This window comes from Dromiciops gliroides, chromosome 5 (assembly GCF_019393635.1).
Source record: "Dromiciops gliroides isolate mDroGli1 chromosome 5, mDroGli1.pri, whole genome shotgun sequence".
In the NCBI taxonomy this organism is placed as follows: Eukaryota; Metazoa; Chordata; class Mammalia; order Microbiotheria; family Microbiotheriidae; genus Dromiciops; species Dromiciops gliroides.
Window position 1 is genome coordinate 190,398,991 of NC_057865.1, and position 20,110 is coordinate 190,419,100.

At 41.6% G+C, this 20,110-nt stretch overlaps 1 protein-coding gene across 1 annotated transcript in view; it reads right to left on the reverse strand.

Moving 5' to 3' along the window:
* VWF (von Willebrand factor) overlaps positions 1-20,110 on the reverse strand; it is a 213,719-nt gene that overhangs the window by 17,039 nt on the left and 176,570 nt on the right. Inside the window, exons 39-44 of the mRNA XM_043968561.1 lie at positions 16,825-16,927; positions 15,798-15,872; positions 12,951-13,055; positions 9,245-9,450; positions 6,596-6,745; positions 1,082-1,192 (exon numbers count right to left, since the gene is read on the reverse strand). Of these exons, the coding sequence (XP_043824496.1) occupies positions 1,082-1,192; positions 6,596-6,745; positions 9,245-9,450; positions 12,951-13,055; positions 15,798-15,872; positions 16,825-16,927 (750 nt within the window). The remainder of the gene's footprint in view (positions 1-1,081; positions 1,193-6,595; positions 6,746-9,244; positions 9,451-12,950; positions 13,056-15,797; positions 15,873-16,824; positions 16,928-20,110) is intronic.

Consider the following 20,110-nt stretch of genomic DNA (forward strand, 5'->3'; position numbering starts at 1 on the left):
GATTCAATGTGGAAGCCACTTGAAACCCTTTCTAACTTAAATTTTTTGATTCCATGATTTGTCAAGTAAGAGATCATTTGTAACTTTGGAAATAGGATAATATTTATTCTGTGCTGTGAGAATCAAATAAAAATGGATGAGAAAACACTGTTTTATAGTCATAAAGGGTTATGTAAATATTATCGTAAGCCAGTAGGGTCAAACTCAAATAGAACTGAGGGCCACTAAATGGCAAACAGCTTATTGACTTGGAAAACCACATATTGACATAATCTATGCTCTATTGTATTTTTATTTATTTTGTCCAATAGTTCCCAATTACATTTTAATGGGGTGGTTGGGCGGGAGTGTTGCTGCTGCTGACTCAGATTTGACACCTCTGGAGTAAATGAAACCAACACGAAATGCAGCTGAACTCAGATTCATTGCAAAGACCAGCCTTGGTCCTAGAAAACAGAGACTGAAATACTTTCCCTTCCTCTCAGTAAATCAGTGTAGGACCATACACACATCATGTTGGGTATTTGGTCAAATCGAATTGCTTTTCCATTTTGGGTCTTTAACAAATGCTATTGATGACTTTAATTCATACATCACAGTCATTTTCAATAAACCCCTGACCATCGATGAATACTCTTCTTTATAACAAAGAGCAAAACCAACTAACATAATGAATACAACTGATAGAATTTTATACCCACAGTCCTCTTCTTTGCTACTGAAACCTGGGAGGTAAATTTCATCATCTGATCTCCAGACCCATTATAATTATTCCTTAGTTCAACTTAATTCTCTCAATTTATGCTATTTTATTCATTAAATATGTTGTTCTTCAGTTTCTATTTACTTCATTCCTCCTACAACAATCAGCTGTACCTCCCTCAAACCCTGTATCCGCGTCACCCCATTGGTGTCAGCTCTATCTCACTGACACACTATTGGGAGAAGACCTAAGACAAATGACTGTTTTCTTCTTTCAGGAGGAACAATGGTAGTACCAGGTATAAAAAGGACGACAAGGAAGAAAGTATACCTGTCCCTAATCCCATCCCTGTGTTTTCAAACTCATGCCCAGACCTACATCCTTCCAATGAGTCTCTGAGTCACCCCGGAACGAGCCACCCTCCACCTCACAGGCTGATGGTAAGCATTTCCCGCAGCACTGGCCTTCCTGAGACACATAGGTGAAGCCCTGGAGAGAGAAGGAAAAGGGAACTGTGAGGAACAAAAGTAGCAACATGACATTCTCATCAATCAACAAGCCCATTAACTGTCTGCCATATCTCAAGCACTGTATTAGGTGTTGGGGTGACAAAGACAAAAGAGAAATAGTTCCTGCCCTCAAGAAGCTTACATTCTATCCAGCAAAATAATATGTGACTATATAAGTCATTTCAAAATATATAAAATATGAGTGCTTTTGACACGGTCAGATCCATGGAAGGCAAGAGGAAGTCAGAGAAAACCATGATTTGACAGTAATCATTATGATTGTTACTATCATCATGTCCAGAAATATTTATGAACCACCAACCCAGCTTGGACTATGTAACCTCCAACTTCCCTTTCAACTCTAAGATGCTACCCTCCCATTCAACTGAATTTGTCTTAATTAATTCATATGTTATCCTCACATTATGAATTACAAAGTTAATTTAAGGACAATTCAGTTATAGTGCTGCTCATTCCAATTAGTACAGCTAGCCCTAAGCTACTAGTCCTCACTAGTGCTAGCACTAGTGCTCTAGGTGCCAAAATCACTACTTAAAGATCCACCTTGCTATTCCTCAAATACAATGTAACTATTAATGTCTCTTAGTTTTTCCTATTCACCAACACTTAGAATGCCAGACCTCTCTTTTTTCTAACACATTCTTTGATCTCATTCTGAAATACCACCTACTGCCTGAAGCCTTCTCTGATCAATTTAACCCATAGCACTATCCCCTTTCTTTTAGTTCCCACAATACCAATCACTTGATACCTATCATATAATTTCTTGAGTTTCCAGTTAATCTTTTTGTGCCCTTTCATCTAATAGACTGTTACCTCTCAGAGGGCAGGGAGCTTCTCTTATACTCCTCTGTATCCCTACCTTAGTGTTGGACATTGTTTACATGGTTCTTAGAAAATGATTGGTTGTATGACCTGAACAAATAGAGAGAACATACAGACAACTGAACCCCCCCAAACATTAATGAATACACAGAATTATGAGTAACTGCTTTCACCACACACAAAGCATTAAGGGCTAGTAAATGAAGGGGAATTGCTAGAGTTTCACATTCAGATAGGATGATTTGACTGGGAGGAAGTCACAAAATTTCAGAGCTGGAAGGGAAATCAAATGTCACCTAGCTCAACTTGGACTTGAAACATGAAGCTTGTATGAAACATGCTCCACAAAAAGTTTCCAGCATTCTACTTGAAGAATTCCTAAGATAGGAAACTCGCTACTTTATTTCACTTTGGATCAAACAACTAATTGTTAGGAAATACACCTCCCTATAACTTCTACCCTTTGCTCCTACCTCTTCTCTATGAGACTCACCAGAGCAAATATTCTACATGATAGGTCTTCAAATATGAAAGGCTTAAAAGAGTATCCTATCTCTCCCTGTTTTCTCTTCCCCCCCCCAAAAAAAAATTAAATACCTCAGTTCCTCCAGCTGGGCAACAGCATTCCCTTTCAATTATTTTGCGCTGACTTATTGGTTTGATTGATGGGAGGAAGAGAAATAAGGCACTTGCCCAAAGTTACACCTTAGGCAACATTAGCTCAGTTAACACTTAAGCTCAGGCTTAAGTGACCCAGCCCTTAACTGCAAACTATACTGTTCTCTGATCTCTGGGTAGAGCAGTACATATAGCCAGTTTAAGTGTGTTGTTATAGACCCTGGGGCAGAGCTGGACTCCTTCATTAGCATCAGCAACATGAGGAATTAAACCTGAGACCAGGGTTAAAATATTAAGGAAGCTCTAAGTGCCACCTTTCATAAGGTCATGGCTTAGAGAAAGGTAAGAAAACATCAACTCAATCTGTTCCTTCAGAGATCCAGCCTGTTGAGAGTTCTGCAGAGCTCATTCTTCAATGAAAACTAAGTGGCCTGGTCTTCATTAGTATAACATTTAAAGTATCCTCTTTCATAAATGTCAAATGCCTGGGGATCCAAGATCCCTGGATTCTATTACTCTACTGAGTTCTGCAATCTTTATGTGGTAGAGGTACCCCAGCTCCACCACATCCCACCTAAGCATAGGCCTGGGGTAACCAAGCATTTGTCCATTTGCCTAAGATACAGCACTTTCCCAAGTGAGCAACCCTGACTAGTGGCATAGCATCATGGGCATATGCCTGGCCTACCTCTCCTACATCTCACTCCACTTCATGAACTCTATCGTACAACTGCACTGCCTATTGGACATCTTTTGACATAAGACGTTCCATCTCCCTTTGCTCCCATCTCAGCTCTGACCCTTAGAATCCTTACACTCCTTCAAAGCTCAAGTTAAGCGACACCTTCTATTGTTGTTTGTTGTTTGTCCTTCCTTCTCAAAGAGGACCATGACACCAGGGTGATGTCATGTCATGACTTGCACTAAATTGGATTTAAGTGAGGGAGGGCTGCGCAAGGTCACCAAATTCACTCTCTCCTCCAGAGCCATCTGAGTCCAGTGGCAAGATATACATCAGGACGACTGGAGATGGCCCCAGATGTTTAAGGCAATTAGGGTTGTGACTTGCCCAGGATCACACTGTCTGACATAAGATTTGAACTCAGGTCCTCTTGACTCCAGGGCCAGTGCTCTATCCACTGCACCATCTAGCTGCCCCTTACCTTCTATATGATGCCTCCTGACCCCCCCCCTCCAGTTTCCAGGGCCTCTTACCTTGGATTCCCTTTATATGGATTTTGTATCTGTTTCTCATGACCTGCCCCTCTACCCCTAATAAAATGTAGGCTCTGGGGCGGCTAGGTGGCACAGTGGATAAAGCACAGTCTTGGATTCAGGAGTACCTGAGTTCAAATCTGGCCTCAGACACTTGACAAGTACTAGCTGTGTGACCCTGGGCAAGTCACTTAACCCCCATTGCCCCACAAAAAAAAGTAGGCTCCTAAAGCAGAGATTATTTTGACTTTGGCTTTGTAACTCTAGCACATAGCACTGTACCAGGCACATAACAGGTGACCAATGAATGCATGCTGGTTAGTTTATTGATTGGCCTGTTATAACAAGGTTGTTCAGTCTTGCTGAGGAGAAATCTGCCCCTGAAAGAACAAAATGATAAAGATCATAGAGCTAGAGCTGGAAGGTACCTAATCCAACCTTCTCATTGTACCAATAAGGAAACTGAGGCCTGGGAAGGGGCCTAAGTGAACTGCCCAAGGTCACAGGGGCCATAAGGTAAGGGACAGAATTTGAAGCCAGGTCGTCTGCCCCATGCCCTTTTTTGGCTGTACCATATTGTCTCAGTTACCTGAGCAATGACGTCTTTGTGTGTGTCACAAGCCAAAGAAGAAGGACCCAGAGCTGTGCCTAGTCTCAGAGCAAAGTCCTCACTAGGGAGTGAGCAGCCACAGATGTTCAGAGGCACATGCATGCAGGATACTTTCTATTCTCCCCACACTCCCCCAGCCTTGGGACTCTCTGAGAAACTGCCCATTATTCTCCATATTAATGTGCCACTCCCTGGAGAAGATCCTGTGCTCAAGAGGCCTTATTGAACTGCACTACATCTCCTTGGGACTGATGAACAACCTCACTCTTGCCATGTGGGAAAAGGAGGAAGAGAGTGGGACCGTAATTTAACAAAGGTAGGAGACCTGACCCTTTCTAGACCTATGGCATCAGATCACATAGGATGCTGGAGCTGGAAGGAATGTTGGTGCTCAGCTAGTTTAATCCCTTCATTTAAAAACTAAGGACTAGGTCAAATAGATCATCTTCACCTTAGAGAATTTAGCAAAAGAACTTAATACAAGTGTTCTCCAAAGTCACTGAACAAAGTATGAGGATTGCTTTGTTGGGCTCATTGCAAAAATTCACCTTTTTCTGGCCAGTCATGGCATTTTTCCTCTCCCCATACTAAGGCCTCACTCAGACAATGCTGTTATCACCAATCTTGCCACTATAATCATTATTATTAACATTTATAAAGCCAATACAATGTGTATATGGTTCCTGTTGCCAACAGCTCTTCTCATAATATTATTATAAAATGCCACATAATAATTTATTTAAAATAACTGTACAGAGACCAAACTATCGTTTCTGTACTAGTTACTCTTCCTTGGATTTGGGATTTCCAGATAACACTTAGATTTGACTCAGAGAAGAGTCTCTCCAATATTGACTCAAAGGTGCAGGACCAGAATATCTTCTAGTATTCTTCAATCACTCAACAAGAACATTAAGCACCTACTTACTATGTACTGGGTACTGTGCCAGGTATTGGAGAAAAGACAAAAATTTAAGTCACTAATCTCAAGGTGTTAATGAGGGAGGGGATGGAGGACCTAGGACAATGAGTACAACCTATGAGGAAAAAGGTGCTTAGAATGGAAAGGGAAAAGGGGGTGTTCCCAGGTTTTTCCATCCTTTCCATTTTCTTTCTTCTATCTCCTTTCTGTTTCGTTCTAAACTAGTAGAGGCTCATACCTAAAATTCACTATTTCAGCAGATCCATGATTTCGGAGGGATGGATTCCACCACCATTGACATAGAACACAACCCCCACACATACACACACCTTAGCAAGCAGTTTCTATGAAATGTCACGGCCAAAAATGATCACCTGGCAAACAACATTTTCATATGTACTGGACATCCTGAATATCTCTTAGACATCTTAAACTCAAGATGTCCAAAATCAAACTCATTCAAGCCTTCTTTTCTTCCAAGATTCCTATTACTGTTGAAGGTAGTGCCATCCTCCCAGCCCCTTAAGCTCAATACCTGGGGTATCATCCTCGACTCATCACTCTCTCTCCCTCCCCATATCCAATCTGTTGGTTTTACCTTCATAACATCTCTCACACAGCACAGTGTCGAGCATGCAGTAGGCACTTAATAAATGTTTATTGACCATTGAGGATTCTCTCTGGACTTGTCTGTTCTGGTCTTCAGACAGTAAACACAGTTTATTGTGGAGCCTGCCCAGGAAGCCTCTTCAGCTTGGCAAGATCTGCCAGAGTTTATGCTCCCCTAAGGTAGCCTTTGAAAATTTAGAGTCTCATCCAAAGTCTCATGAGTCATCAGGATAGAACTTTAGTTCAGCTGGAATCCCATAACTGACTTGAAATTTGAAGAAAGACTCAAATAATGCTGAATATAATGGAATGATGGCCCGGCATTTCTTTCCCTAGACAGGGACCATCCATATCCCAGCCTTAATCCTTGCCCCACAAGTCTTCTGTGATTCTCTCCCTCTGGCCAGCACATCATGATATACTTCTAATGGTGGCTAAAGGCAAATGACAGTCAAAAGGATGTCAGACAGAGAAAACATACACTCAGGCTTTCCACTCAGGAGCCTTCTCTTTGTAAGGGTTTGCTGCCCCAGCCCAGGGTGCCCACCTGGTACCCGACTTACCAGCTGGCAGCTCTCATCACAGTGCTTCTCAGAACACTCGGCCACATGCAGGCCCACGACAGCATCCTCCATGTTGGTGCAGGTGCAGGTTTTGCAGCCTTCCTCCCAGAACTGCCCCACAGGATAGACAGTGCCTTGGTGCACACAAACCTGGAAGCAGAAGGTTTTAACTTGTTTCTACCTAGAATGAGCTGGAAGTAAAGATGGAGCAGTTCTGACCATCATGCTAGCTAAACTTCAAAGGTGCCAGACCATTAGTTTTAATTTACGGAGGAGACTGTTGTACTTTCTGCCTTTCCCAACTCTACTCCTGAAAAAGATGCAAAATTAACCCTATAGAGCAGTAGGCTCTGTGGTTACATACACTGTTTTGGTAGTCTTTCTAGTGAAAGGCAACCACATCAGGGATTCTGCCCTCAAGAAGCTTAGAGTCTAACTAGGGAGACAATATATTCAGGTGAATCAGTTAGAAAAAGATTCATTTGGATATAGTCAGACCACATCTCACTACTGTATTCAGTATTGAGAGTATTGTGTTCAAATTCTAGGTACCAGAATTTGGGAAGGGCATTGATAAATTGGAAAGTATCAAAAAGAAGGCAAGCAAGATGGCAAAGAGTCTTGAATCTCTGTCATAGGAAGATGAGTGGAAGGAAGTGAGGATGCTTCAACTGGGAAAGATGCAACTCATGGGAACATGATCATTCTTTTCAGGGTTTTTTATCACTCAGCAACCAGCACTGTGAAGATGGTCCTCTCTGGACTGGACTAAGCTGGTCCTCAGATAACAAACACAAACTGGCATATGGGAGAGGGCTTAGATTTGTCCTGTTGGGCCCCAGAGGACAGAACCAGGAGCAATGCATGAAAATTCCAAAGAAGCAAATTTCAGCTTGATGTTGGGAAAACTTCCTAATAATCAGAGCAAACCATAAGTAAAATGGACTGCCTAAGGAAGTGAGCATTTCCCTCACTGGCTGATTTAAGCAGACTGGATGGTAACTTTCTTATTCGTTTTGTTGAGATCAGGTATAGGTATAATTAGATGGCCACTGAGATCCATTCCAAAACTAAAATTTGGAGAACCTGTCATTAAGTAATCCATCAAATTGTTACTGAACCTTACTATCTGTGGGCAACTAAGTGGTGCAGTGGATAGAGTGCCAGTCCAGGAGTCAGGTAGATTCATCTTTCTGAATTCAAATCTGGCCTCAGACACTAACTAGCCGTATGACCCTAAGCAAGTCTTTTAACCCTGTTTGCCTCTGTTTCCTCAACTGTAAAATGAGCTGGAGAAGAAAATGGCAAAACACTCCAGTACTGAAGCCAAATTTGAACTCAGGTCCTCCTGACACCAGGGCTGGCATTCTATCCACTGTGCTACCTAGGTGCCCTGCAGTTATAGGACCTGGCTTTAAATACCTCATCTCCTTCTCACTAGCTGTGTGATCATGGATGAGTCTCTTGGCATCCCTGAGCCTCAGCTTCTGCATCTTTAAAATTAGAGAATTGGAATAAATGGCTTCCCAAGTGCCTTTCAGCTCTAGATCTCTGATCCTGTATTGAGGCAATTTCATCCAATTACGTAATCACATAGTCCCATGTATCCAATTAGTCCTTCAGAGCTATCCAATTGTAGATCAGATTTCTACATCACAGTGTAGTCAAGAGCATCAAACATGGAAGCAGAAAATGTGAGTTGGAGTCCTGGTTCTAGTACTTAATGGGCTGTGTTACTATGGACAAGTCAAACAACCTCTCTGAGCCTGTTTTTTTCCATCTGCAAAATAAAGATATTAACCTTTGCACTAGCTACCTCCCAGGGGAATCATGAGGGAAGTTCTTGTCGATCTTCATGTAGAGAGAAGAATAAGGATTGATCCTGTGATTTCATTGGTTTAGGGGACTTCCAGGTGAAGAAACACCCACTACCAATGCAGGTCAGCACCTTCTCTGTAATTTAGGGTCTTGTTGGAGAGTTACCTAGAGCGCTGAGAGGTTAGTTAGGTTACCCAGAATCATGCAGCCAAATTTGAACCCAGTTGTCTTCAATGCCAACTCCCTATGCTCTCTGCCATACTGCTCGTAAAGCTTAATGTGCTATCTAAATAAGTTAGTATTTTTGTATATTGGGTTCCCTATTAGTGGAGTTCAAACAGGATTGCTCACTGTTCATCTAATCTGTGGAGCAGGGCATCTTATTTTTTTTTTTTTTGGTGGGGCAATGGGGGTTAAGTGACTTGCCCAGGGTCACACAGCTAGTAAGTATCAAGTGTCTGAGGCCGGATTTGAACTCAGGTCCTCCTGAATCCAGGACCAGTGTTTTATCTACTGTGCCACCTAGCCACCCCAGGGCATCTTATTAATTGGTTCATGGGCTTGCCTCTTCAACTACGCTTAAATCTCCTTAAGGACAGGGACCCTTTCTTCAACTTGTTTATTCTATGTCTCCCACAAGAACCTAGGAGTGCTAAGCATATAGTAAGTGCTCAGAAAAAAAAAATCTGTTGGATTCAACTGAATTTCTATTTAAGGTATGGACAGAATCCAAAGGTCCTGATCATATAATTATCCTCAATTTGGAAACCAAGGAATCAAACAAAGACAGATTCTAAATATTAGGAACACAAAAAGCTACAGAGCCCTTACCTTGTCAGGGATGCAGGTGGTACTAATACAACCACAGTCATTAGTGATGGAGGAGGACAGGTATCCCAGGGGGCAGCTCACAGTGGAATTGAAACAGCTGCAAGCACACTCATACTCAGTACAGCATTTTGTCTTCCTGGGAGTCAGCGTCCGGTGTGGAGGGCATGAAGGGATAGGCTCATTTTTACACTCCTCCTCCTTGCAAGCTGAAAGGATAAACAAACAGAGGGGAAATGCCACTGGGCTCACCCTCTACTGGTGAGAATTTCACTCAAGGATAGCTGGCAATGTGATGATAATGTAAAGTCCAAGCAGAGAGTTTGCCCAGAATATTAAATGGGTGATGTCAATGTTCATAGGCCTCTCCAATTCAAAGTCAGAAAGAAACTAAACAGGACCTAAAAGAAGTTAAACTTCAGGGAAGAAAGGATTCTAGTCAAAATTACAAACATAAAATTGCCCTATTCCTTGCCCCCAACAATATCTCTGTCCTTTTGGGCCTTACGGAGATTCAGTAGTATCCCATGAAGCATCTCTATGACCCTGGAAGCACTTGGAACAATATATCCTAATAAGAATTCTTTTCAAGATGATCAGTTATTTCAATCTCCCTACAGAATTGCATTAAGTGAATTTGATGTTATTCATAGACCTATATTTCCACCTCCATATTACTGATCCCTTTTCCCCTCTTTCACTCCCTCTCCCTCCTTCTATATCTTCTATCATCTGTATAACCAATCTCTATGCTCTGACCCATCAAGTTCAAACCTGCTCTACAAATCCCATTCCTGTATGCCGTGTCCTGTGTCTACCTTCAAAACCAAAGATTTTCTTCTCCCACCACCCAAACATGGATTCTTTAGGAAAACCATTATCTGAATTAGCAGAGCATGGATTCTTCCGGGTTGGGAATTTCTATTCCCTAATAGATACCATTTTCTTCTTACCCTGGGTCTAAAAGATGCTTCCAGATGCTATCTGCATCTAGAGAAAGAACTGATAAATAGAAGTATCTATAGAATGATTTTACACATTATGTGTATGTCTAATGGTAGCCATCTCTAGGGGAGCAAAGAGAGGGAAGAAAAAAAGACATTTACATTATAACTTTATTATATTTGAAAGGAATAGCAAGTTGTACATATTGGATTTGCAGTTTCATGTGCAATCCTCTTGTTATTATACTATGTTATGGAAATACTTGTTTTATTCCACAAATTTAAAAAATAAACATTAAAATAATAAAATAAATGATGCTTCTAGTCCATAGAAGTTGTCATTGCAAATTCTCAGAGCGGTGAGAGAATTAATTCTTGATCCTGTATTTTAGATTTTATTTTATTCTGTAATCATATCCTATGTAATTCGGTGTAATAAGCCTGAGCCTCTTCTCCGTCTCTGAGTAAAGCAGCTTATGTGTGTTAAAGTTCAGCCACCCCTCTCTGAAGAGACAGCACTCGCTGCTAGTTAAAGAAAAACTCTGCTCTGGATACTCTCATCACACATTGTCTTAGCATTTCCTGCAAGATTTGTGGAGTATCCCTGAGAAGTTAGGACTACCTAACCTTGTCGAATCCTTAACAATTGAGGTAGACTAATCCAATTCCCCAGTGGCCAGTAAGCCTGCCCTTATCAGTAACCTCAGAACACCACCAGGACTCATAAAATTCACAAAAGCATTTCGTCTAAGATAGGAAGAGGTGGTCAGCATGCCACCAGGGGCTATGCCTGCTTTCTTTTATGTAACCAGTAATCTCTCACCTCTGTAAGGCTGGACAATTACATGATTTCTGTTCTGTTCTTTGCTCTATGGTTCTAAAAATATACTATACCCTCAAATTAGGGTCAAAGTCATTAGACCCATCCTTTATTATCAGATCACAGGCTTCTATTAACAAATGATATCTTGCTCAGAGAATTTCCCCAGTTTATCTCCTTGTTAAATGTCATTTGTGGCATTAGGTTTATCTGGGAGACAGAAAATGAAAGGGGGCAAATAATTGTTTCAGAAAGAGAATTTATCTCTTCCATCAGTCCCCTGGATGGGAGTCCACATATAACTGTAAAGTAAGTTGTATGTACCCCCTGGAAAATTCTAATTGGGGGGGGGAGGTCACTTCCCTTTAGAAGGCAATATGATGAAGGATTCTTGAGTCAGAGAAGCTGAATGTGAATCCTGCCTCTGATGCTTACTGAGTGCCCTTGGGCAAATCACTTTATATCTGTGGTCTCAGTTTCCTCACTTGTGAAATGAGGAGGTTAGACTAGATGATCTCTACAATTACTTCTAAAATGTCATCCTATGGTCCTGCTAACCTCTAGCAGGACATCTACAAAAACTTCTATCTATAGGGACAACTTTGCCCAAGGTTTTGGGCAGAGACATTTCCAAAAATAAGAAGGGGAGGGGAGGGGATAAAGTATTTTTTCGCAAAGATGAAATCATATTTATTTCCTAGGGGACAGGACATTAACATCCTGCCAGTCACTCAGGTACACAGCCTCAGAGTCATCCTTGATGTCTCACTCTCCCTCACCCCACATATCAGTTGCTAAATCTTGTCATTTCTACCTCCACAGAATCTCCCGTATGTCTGTATCCTTGGTACCACAAGCTTATCTTTTCCAGAATTATCTTGCCTGGAATAAGGCCCCCACACTATCTCCTAGACATGCCCACATCATGCTACAACATATGTGACCCTCTTATCCCAACTCTTCTTTCTTGATATGTTATCTTTCCCCATTAGAAAGTAAGCTCTTGGGGCAGCTAGATGGCGCAGTGGATAGAGCACGGACCCTGGAGTCAGGAGTACCTGAGTTCAAATCTGGCCTCAGATACTTAACACTTACTAGCTGTGTGACCCTGGGCAAGTCACTTAACCCCAATTGCCTCACTAAAAAAAAAAAAAGAAAGAAAGAAAGTAAGCTCTTTGAGGGCCAGGATTGTCTTGCCTTCTTGTATTTATCTCCATCATTTAACATAGATCCTGGTTCACAGGAATGCTCACTAAATAAATGCTCTATCATCTGTCTGTCTGTCCAACTATCTATCTATCCATCCATCCATCTATCTGTCCTTCTTTCCACCCACACAGTCACCACTCTAGTTCAGTCCCTCATTGCCTCTTACTTGGCCTACTGCAATAGGTTTCTAATTTATCTCCCAACCTCAAGTATTGGAACCTCCCAAACAGTCTACCAAGGAGTGAAGCCCCCACATCTTTTCTCTGTATAGGCCTTGACTGCATAGGAACGATTGGATCATCAGGAGACAGTGGAGGTAAGGAAGGTTCCTAGGAGTACATCAGAGTTAGGTAGGGTAAGGTAAGCACACAAACCTCCAGAATAAAATGACCCAAGCTTTCAAGAAACAGTTTGAATGTGGAAAATTAGCTGCATTTGGCTTCCCAATCTTCAGGATATTCTCTTGGCTTTGAACTTATTAATCAGCAACTAATTCCTATATTCATCTCAATCCCTTGAATGTCTAATGATCCATAGTTACCCAGATGTCTAATCTAGCCTGGCCTTCAGATGATATTCACTTTCCTTCTGTTTTGAAAATTATTTCTTCCACTATAGAAAAGGGTTAGCCTTCCCATAAATATACCCTGCTCCTAACCAGGAATTTCTTTAATTACTGGCTCTGGCAAGCTCTGTCTCACCACTGATGGCCCTTAGACTGATACAAAAGCCTTACCACAGACATAATTTGGTCTGCATTCCCCTGGGTTGGTCAGCACCGGCTGAAGACCATCTTCACAGTGAGGTACAGGGGGCACTTCACAGCTTCCTGGGTCACAAACTAAAGAAAGAGAAAAGGAAAGAGCTTAGTTAGCAGCACTAGGCAGCCATATCCTTAAGAAGTTCTAACTGGAGGCAGCTAGGTGGCACACTGGATAGAGCACAGGCCCTGGAGTCAGGAGTACCTGAGTTCAAATCTGGCCTCAGACACTTAACACTTACTAGCTGTGTGACCCTGGGCAAGTCATTTAACCCCAATTGCCTCACTAAAAAAAAAAAAAAGAGTACCTAGTCACGAACTTGTTATGGAAAAAGCTTTTTTGGGCAGCTAGATGGCGCAGTAGATAGAGCACCGGCCCTGGATTCAGGAGTACTTGAGTTCAAATCCGGCCTCAGACATTTAACACTTACTAGCTGTGTGACCCTGGGCAAGTCACTTAACCCCAATTGCCTCACACACACAAAAAAAGTTCTAACTGAACTTATTAGTAGGTTAGCACCAGATATGCAGTACCCAATACTGAAGGAAATAAAAATATTTAAATCCTGTCCCTAAGAAGACAGAATAGGGGGGTAGCTAGGTGGCACAGTGGATAAAGCACCGGCCCTGGATTCAGGACTACCTGAGTTCAAATCCGACCTCAGACACTTGACACTTAATAGCTGTGTGACCCTGGGCAAGTCACTTAACCCCTATTGCCCCACAATAAAAAAAAAAAAAGGACAGGATAGTCTAGCACTCAAGGAAAGAAAGAAAGAAAGAAAGAAAGAAAGAAAGAAAGAAAGAAAGAAAGAAAGAAAGAAAGAAAGAAAGAAAGAAAGAAAGAAAGAAAGAAAGAAAGAAAGAAAGAAAGAAAGAAAGAAAGAAAGAAAGAAAGAAAGAAAGAAAGAAAAGAATTACAGTGAAACTCATACACACAGTATGGTATTTGATTTTTTTTTTAATTTTAATTAAACTACCAATCTGGATTTTCCAATCATTTAAATAAAGGCTGGCTTGAATTTTACCTTTGTGTAATGTGGAAAGGAATGTGTGACTGGCCAAAGCGGGACCAGTCCTCAGAAGAAGCACAATATACTTTACCTAGTGGTACTCATGTGGAGCTTTGGTGAGCCTGCTTCTGAACAGGCATAACAGAAGGTCCCTTTCCCCACTTCAAAGCATGAATAGGTAGGTATTCTCTGAGTGTTTCCTATTTACTGATGAAAAGCCTTGTAACTGGCTGCTGAGCCAGAACTGAATGTGTATTCATTCTCATTCTCTCTCTCTCTCTCTCTCTCTCTCTCTCTCTCTCTCTCTCTCTCTCTCTCTCTCTCTCTCTCTCTCACTCTTACTCTTTCTCTCTCCTCCCCCTCTGCTTTCCCTCCTTTTCCCTTTTCCCTCCTTTAAGTTTGTGCTGTAAGATTCTAACAGCTAAACATTTTGTAGACTTCTTTATATGTGGAAAGTTCATTTTTATTCATGATTTTCACATTCATGATAAAATAAAAATTTTAAGAAATCTAAAGGAAGGATGTTGGGTGGACCCCCTATGGAGGATATATGGGAAGAAATGCACAAGAGCTACACAGGATGAGAAGGCATGGATGGATGAGGAGAGGTAGCATTAAGAGCTGGGGGAATTCAAAAAGTCTCTTGAAGGCATCTGCTCAATAATAGTAGTTTTTATTTATATAGTATTTTAAGATTTACAAAACACTTTCCTCACAAGGGCTTTGTGAGATAGGCAGAGCCAACTTTAATAATCTCTTTTTATTCTGACATCAATCATATTAGCTATTATTCTCAGCTTTTTTTCCACCCATAAAATTGATGAGCATGCTTGCTATATCTTCATCTAAGAAAATGATAACAATGTTGAATAGACCTGAGCCCAGGGAATAGTTCTAAGCAATTTAATTAAAGATTCAGGTTGAGAACAATTAATCAGCAATCTTTGGGTACAGTTGTTAAAAGACCAGTAAATCCCTTTAATTGTATAATTATATATATATACACACACACACATATATATATACATATGTATATATATACATATATATATATATATATGTATATATATTTAACATTATTATAATGTATATAACCTATATCAGATTGCTTGCTGGCTTCAGGAAGAAGAGGTAAGGGAGGAAGAGAGAAAAATTTGGAACTCAAAATCTTTCAAAAATGAATGTCGAAAGTTATCCTTACCTGTAATTAGGAAAAATAAAATAAAATACTTTTTTTTAAATTGTGTGATTATATAATTAATATTTCACTATTGTATCCACAAGGACATCATGAGAGACTTGTGTTAAATGCATTGGTGATATTAAATGTTACATCTGTAGCATCTCCCTTTATCTAAGAACTTAGTATAGCTATCAAAAAAAGAAAATTAAATTAGTTTGGCATGATCTCTTCTTAGTGAACCCATGATGGTTCACAGTGATCACCACATTCTTTTCTAAATGTTCACCAACCATCTGCTTAGTTATCAATTCCAGAGTTTTGCTAGGGGGCAGGCTTACTGGACTGTACTTTCTAGATATCAGACTTAGCAGTCTATAGTTTCCATAATCAACCTTCTCCCCCCCCCCCCCCGGCCCCACCACCTTATTTAGAAATCAGGACAACATTTATCTACTTCCAGTCTTCTAGCTCCTTTGCCTTTCCCTGTGATTTCTCAAAGCCAAGTCAGTGACTCTGAAATTACATCTGCCAGTTATTTCAATACCCTGTTATATAATTTATCAAAACCTACAAACTTAAACACAAAGCCTCAGTGAATTTATGAGAGATCATAAATTAAATACATACCACACTCATACTCTGGACAGCATTGGTCTGGATTCTGTTGCAAACGGGCTACTTCACAGGGACCACAAGTGGTGGCTATGGGCAAGGAGATAAAAAAAAAGAATGTTAAAAAAAAAGCCTGGCACAATTTGGAGAAGCTGTATGTTGGAACAGGGGATCAAGGGAAGCAAAGGAGTCTCTTTTTGTGGACTTATTGATGCACAAAATGTATATCCCTCTGCCTAGAATAATGAGCCCTTAAAATAAATATGGGGCCATGGGTCCAAGTCCTAGAAGAAATAATGCAGCAAGACTAATGATAAAGTAAATCTCTTGTGTTCAGCTTTCTTAGAACTCTGTGTTTATGAGAGGAAGGGTTTACTCTGAATGTGTTGGTTGTATATGAAAAGAGTGGTGTCCTTAGAATGTAGGTGAAGGTAGCAATACGTCAGCCATTGAGCTGTGAAACAATGACTATAACCCAGTCCCTGCCTTCAAGAAATTTACAGTCTATTGGTTGAAATGGGTGAGGAAATACAAAACATATGCACATACAAAGTAAATACACTGCAAGGTGAGGAGAGGCAGCATTAACAGTCCCTGGAAGGCATCTGCTCAATAAGAATAGTTCACATTTAGATAGCCCTTTAAGGTTTACAAAGCATTTTTCTCACCAAGGCCTGGTGAGATAGGCAGAATCAAGTTTAATGATCCCTCTTTAAAAGATGAGGCTGGGGGCAGCTAGGTGGCACAGTGGATAAAGCACTGGCTTTGTATTCAGGAGGACCTAAGTTCAAATCCCACCTCAGACACTTAACACTTAACTAGCTGTGTGACCCTGGGCAAGTCACTTAACCCTCATTGCCCTGAAAAAAAAAAAAAAAAAGATGAGGCTCAGAGAGGTTGCCCAATGATTCATTACTAGTCAGTGGTAGAACCAGGACTCTACCTTGTTATCCTCCCCCTCCCCAAGTCTAGTCCTCTTTCCAGCATACCATAATGCCATAGCCTGTGGTGGTATAGAAAGGGAATAGACAAGCAGACTCACATCTGGCTGTATGGCAAGGCTGCGAGGTGCAGTTGATCTTCCGATTGTTGAGACACATGCAGATCTGACAGGGCTGGCCAAAAGGCACCCATGTTTCCAGGTACTGTGTGAGAAGTGAGAAGCAGTGAGGTCATATGGAGTCAGACAGGGCACTGTTCTGTCTAATCTGGGTGATTATAAGTAAATTAATTGGGGGCAGCTAGGTGGCACAGTGGATAAAGCACTGGCCCTGAATTCAGGAGGACCTGAGTTCAAATCTGACCTCAGACACTTGACACTCACTAGCTGTGTGACCCTAGGCAAGTCATTTAACCCCCATTGCCCTATAAAACAAACCAAAAAAAAAAAGTAAATTAATTCCTCCTTCCTGTGGCTCAGTCTCCCCTTCAGAAAGTGGAAGCAATCAACCCCCCATAAACTCCTTAATAATTTTTCATAAAAGCTTGTCACACATATACCACTTTATAATTTACAAGGTAGTTTCCGCATCACAGCCCTGTGACATGCCATACCATTATTATTATCCCCAGGCCCTGGCCTCTGATATGTGACCCTTCACTTTTTCTTGCCTGGAGCTGGACCTCTAAGCCACTGCCTGACCAGTTCTAAACAATGTGCTTGTACCCATGTCCCCGTTATCTCCACTTTCTAACTCTGCCTCCCCTATATGTGAAGTCTCCCCCTATTAGAAGGCAAGTATGTGGAGAACAGGGTCCATCTTTGTTCCAGCTTGTATTTGTACTCTCAGAGTTTAGCACAGGAATCGGCATACAGTCAATGCTTGCTGGTGCGATTTGTGGACTAAAACACCAAGCAGCAGATGACCTCTGGTGAATTGCAACTAATAATTTTGGTCCTAAGGAACAGATAAGGAAACACTTTCCTCCTCTCAGTAGGGAGGGAGGGACTACAGGTGCAGATCTGGCTTTGCTTAAATAGTTTTCTTTCTTACAAGGAAGGAAGCAGAGGTATCTAAAGGATAAATGATTGACATAAAAACTAAAGGCAATGAAAAGCTTTTTATATAATGATTTGGTTGGACGAAGAAGAAGCCAGAGTGGGACTGGGAGGAGGAGTGTGAGAAGGGTCACAGAGGTGGGAACCATAGGCTGGGCTGCGATCACCTCCTAATAGGTTTCCCTGCCTCAAGTCTCCCCCATTTTCTACACAGGTGCCAAAGGGATTTCCCTAGAGTGCAGGTCCGACCCTGACCCCCCCAACACACACTCAAAAAAACTGCAGTGGCTTCCTATTCCCTCCAGGATCGAATCAAACGCCTCCTTTGGCATTGAAAGCTCATTACAATCAGGACCCTTCCTAGCTTACTCTGTAACCGCATTATTCTCTATCCACACACTCTTTAATCCAGACATAATGTTCCACTTGCTGTTCTTCACATACAATTAGGGGGTGCTGGCAAATGTTTAACAACCAGCCCTCTGAAAACACATGCCAGACTTTTAAGTTTGATCTTCTTTAATAACATTTTCTCCATCATTTTCTTAAGTCCTGACAACAGAAATCAAGCTCTTAATGTACTGTTTGCCAGTTTCTGAGGCATAAATATTCACACCGAAAATCTGACAGTTGGCTCTCCCAAGACCAAGCTGGCTCCAGTATACCCCTAAATACAATACTCCATATCCAGTTTCTAAACCTTTGCACTAGACATCCCATGTCTGGAAATGTTCTCTCTCTCCCTCTTTCCCTCCTTCCCACCCTTTCCCCCTTCCTCTCCTCTCCCTCTCTCTCTCCCTCCTTCCTTCCCTCCCTCCTTTTCTCTGTTTCTGTCCCTATCTCTGTCTTGCCCTCCCTTTCTCTTTTCCCTCCTTCTGTCTCTGTCTACCTCTGTCTTTCTGTCCCTCTATCTATCTGTCTGCCTCTCTCTCTGTCTCTGTCTCTGTCTCTGTCTGTCTCTGCCTCTCTCTCTCTCTCTCTCTCTCTCTCTCTCTCTCTCTCTCTCTCTCTCTCATACACGCACACTTCTAAGAACACCTCTATTCCTTCAAATAACACATTCTTTAAGAAGATGTTCCTAAAGGTTCCCTCTATTCCCCACTTACCCTAAGGTTAAGGTCTTCCCCTCTAAAATGATCTCCCATCTACTCTTTTTTTTTGGGTGACTTGCCCAGGGTCACACAGTTAATAAGTGTCAAGTGCCAAATTTGAACTCAGGTCCTCCTGAATCCAGGGTCGGTGCTTTATCTACTTTGCCACCTACCTGCCCCCTCCCATCTACTCTTTTTTTTTTAAGTGAGGCAATTGGGGTTAAGTGACTTGCCCAGAGTCACACAGCTAGTTAAGTATTAAGTGTCTGAGGCCAGATCTGAACTCAGGTACTCCTGACTCCAGGGCCAGTGCTCCATCCACTGCACCATCTAGCTGCCCCCCATCTACTCTTTTTTTTGTGAGGCAATGGGGGTTAAGTGACTTGCCCAGAGTCACACAGCTAGTAAGTGTGAAGGGTCTGAGGCTGGATTTGAACTCAGGTACTCCTGAATCCAGGGCCGGTGCTTTATCCACTGTGCCATCTAGCTGCCCCCCACCCCCATCTACTCTTAATGTATTTCACCACCACCTATCTATGTCCATATTGTATCTCTCTTTAGAATGTAAACTCCTGGAAGGCAGGAACTGTTTAATTTTTTTGTCTTTGTAGTCACAGCACTTAGCACAGTCCCTGGTATGTCCATAGCAAGTTGAGCTAAGGTTGGAAAGACAGATGGTGGGGGGAGACAGAGAAGGAACTGTGTAACCTGTGATTTGAATGCCAGGCCAGGGGACTTTGGTTTTATCCTACATAGTGGGAAGCCATCAAAATGTTTTGAGCCAGGGAGTGGTCTAATGAAAATGGTACCATAAGATTAATCCCACATCTTAAATTGTAAAAGGAAGAAACAGGAGAAGGAAAGAACAGTTAAAAGGCTATTGTAGTAATCCAGGCATGAGATAATGAGGGCCTGGACTAGACTGGGGACCACAGGAACAGAAAGGAAGTGATCCATTTAAGAGAGATTATGAAGAACTGACAGTATTGGGTGACTGGATCTGGAGAGTGAGGAGTGAGAAAGAAGAATAAAAAACGACCTTCTCTATGCTAATGTTTTTTCCAACCAAACAGGCACAATAAATGTCTAAAGGTACTAAAGAGAGCCCATCTTGAGGTCCAGTGGGCTAGGTGGTTCTGGTAGCCAGGCCACAAACGGCTAGATTCCAAGGACAGGCCAGCTTGGGCCATTTTCTGAGTCTTCTTTTTACCCTCCCTCCTTCTCCCCTCTTAAATCTA